The sequence below is a fragment of the Penaeus monodon genome, chromosome 19 (genome assembly GCF_015228065.2).
Source record: "Penaeus monodon isolate SGIC_2016 chromosome 19, NSTDA_Pmon_1, whole genome shotgun sequence".
NCBI lineage: Eukaryota > Metazoa > Arthropoda > Malacostraca > Decapoda > Penaeidae > Penaeus > Penaeus monodon.
In genome coordinates, this window is record NC_051404.1 from 5,482,234 (window position 1) to 5,482,723 (window position 490).

Genomic DNA, 490 nt, shown 5'->3' on the forward strand with positions numbered 1-490 from the left:
TTTATTTGTGTATCTGATCACTCATTTATCTATATTCATATCATCTATTTTCCAATTTTATCGTATATGTGCATCAGCGCATCTTTATTCGACCCTTGCGTCCCTGTGTTCCATGTGGGGCTCGCCTGCGCAGGTCCGCAGCGGGGAGCGCCACTGCACCCTGGGCGACGGCCTCTCTCTCGTAACCCGGGACAGCGGCAGCGCCCTTGAGGTCGACCTCCTCCTTCGAGCTCCGGTTCCGTCCTCGATCCTCGCAGACGTGCCCTCGGAGGATCAACAGGGCTTGTGCTCCTACGCCAATCAGACTACAGCCGGTGAGGACCCCGAGAGGAGTCGCCTCGGAGTCCTGGCGAGGTCCTCAGCGCCGCGATTCTTAATGCTGAAGGCCGAGAAACACCTACGTGACGAGGCCGTTTATACAGTGACGGTAAGGAATCTGCAGGTCAACGCGACCCAGCCACATAAGCTCATTTTGGGCGGTTGCCAAGTG

At 56.5% G+C, this 490-nt stretch overlaps 1 protein-coding gene across 1 annotated transcript in view; it reads left to right on the forward strand.

Annotated features, from left to right (window-relative positions):
• The window catches only part of LOC119585014 (G8 domain-containing protein DDB_G0286311-like), a gene marked incomplete at its 3' end in the record, with an annotated part of 8,429 nt that overhangs the window by 7,037 nt on the left and 902 nt on the right, over window positions 1–490 (forward strand). The window contains 1 exon segment of the mRNA XM_037933629.1: window positions 134–427. Coding sequence (XP_037789557.1) covers window positions 134–427 — 294 coding nt within the window.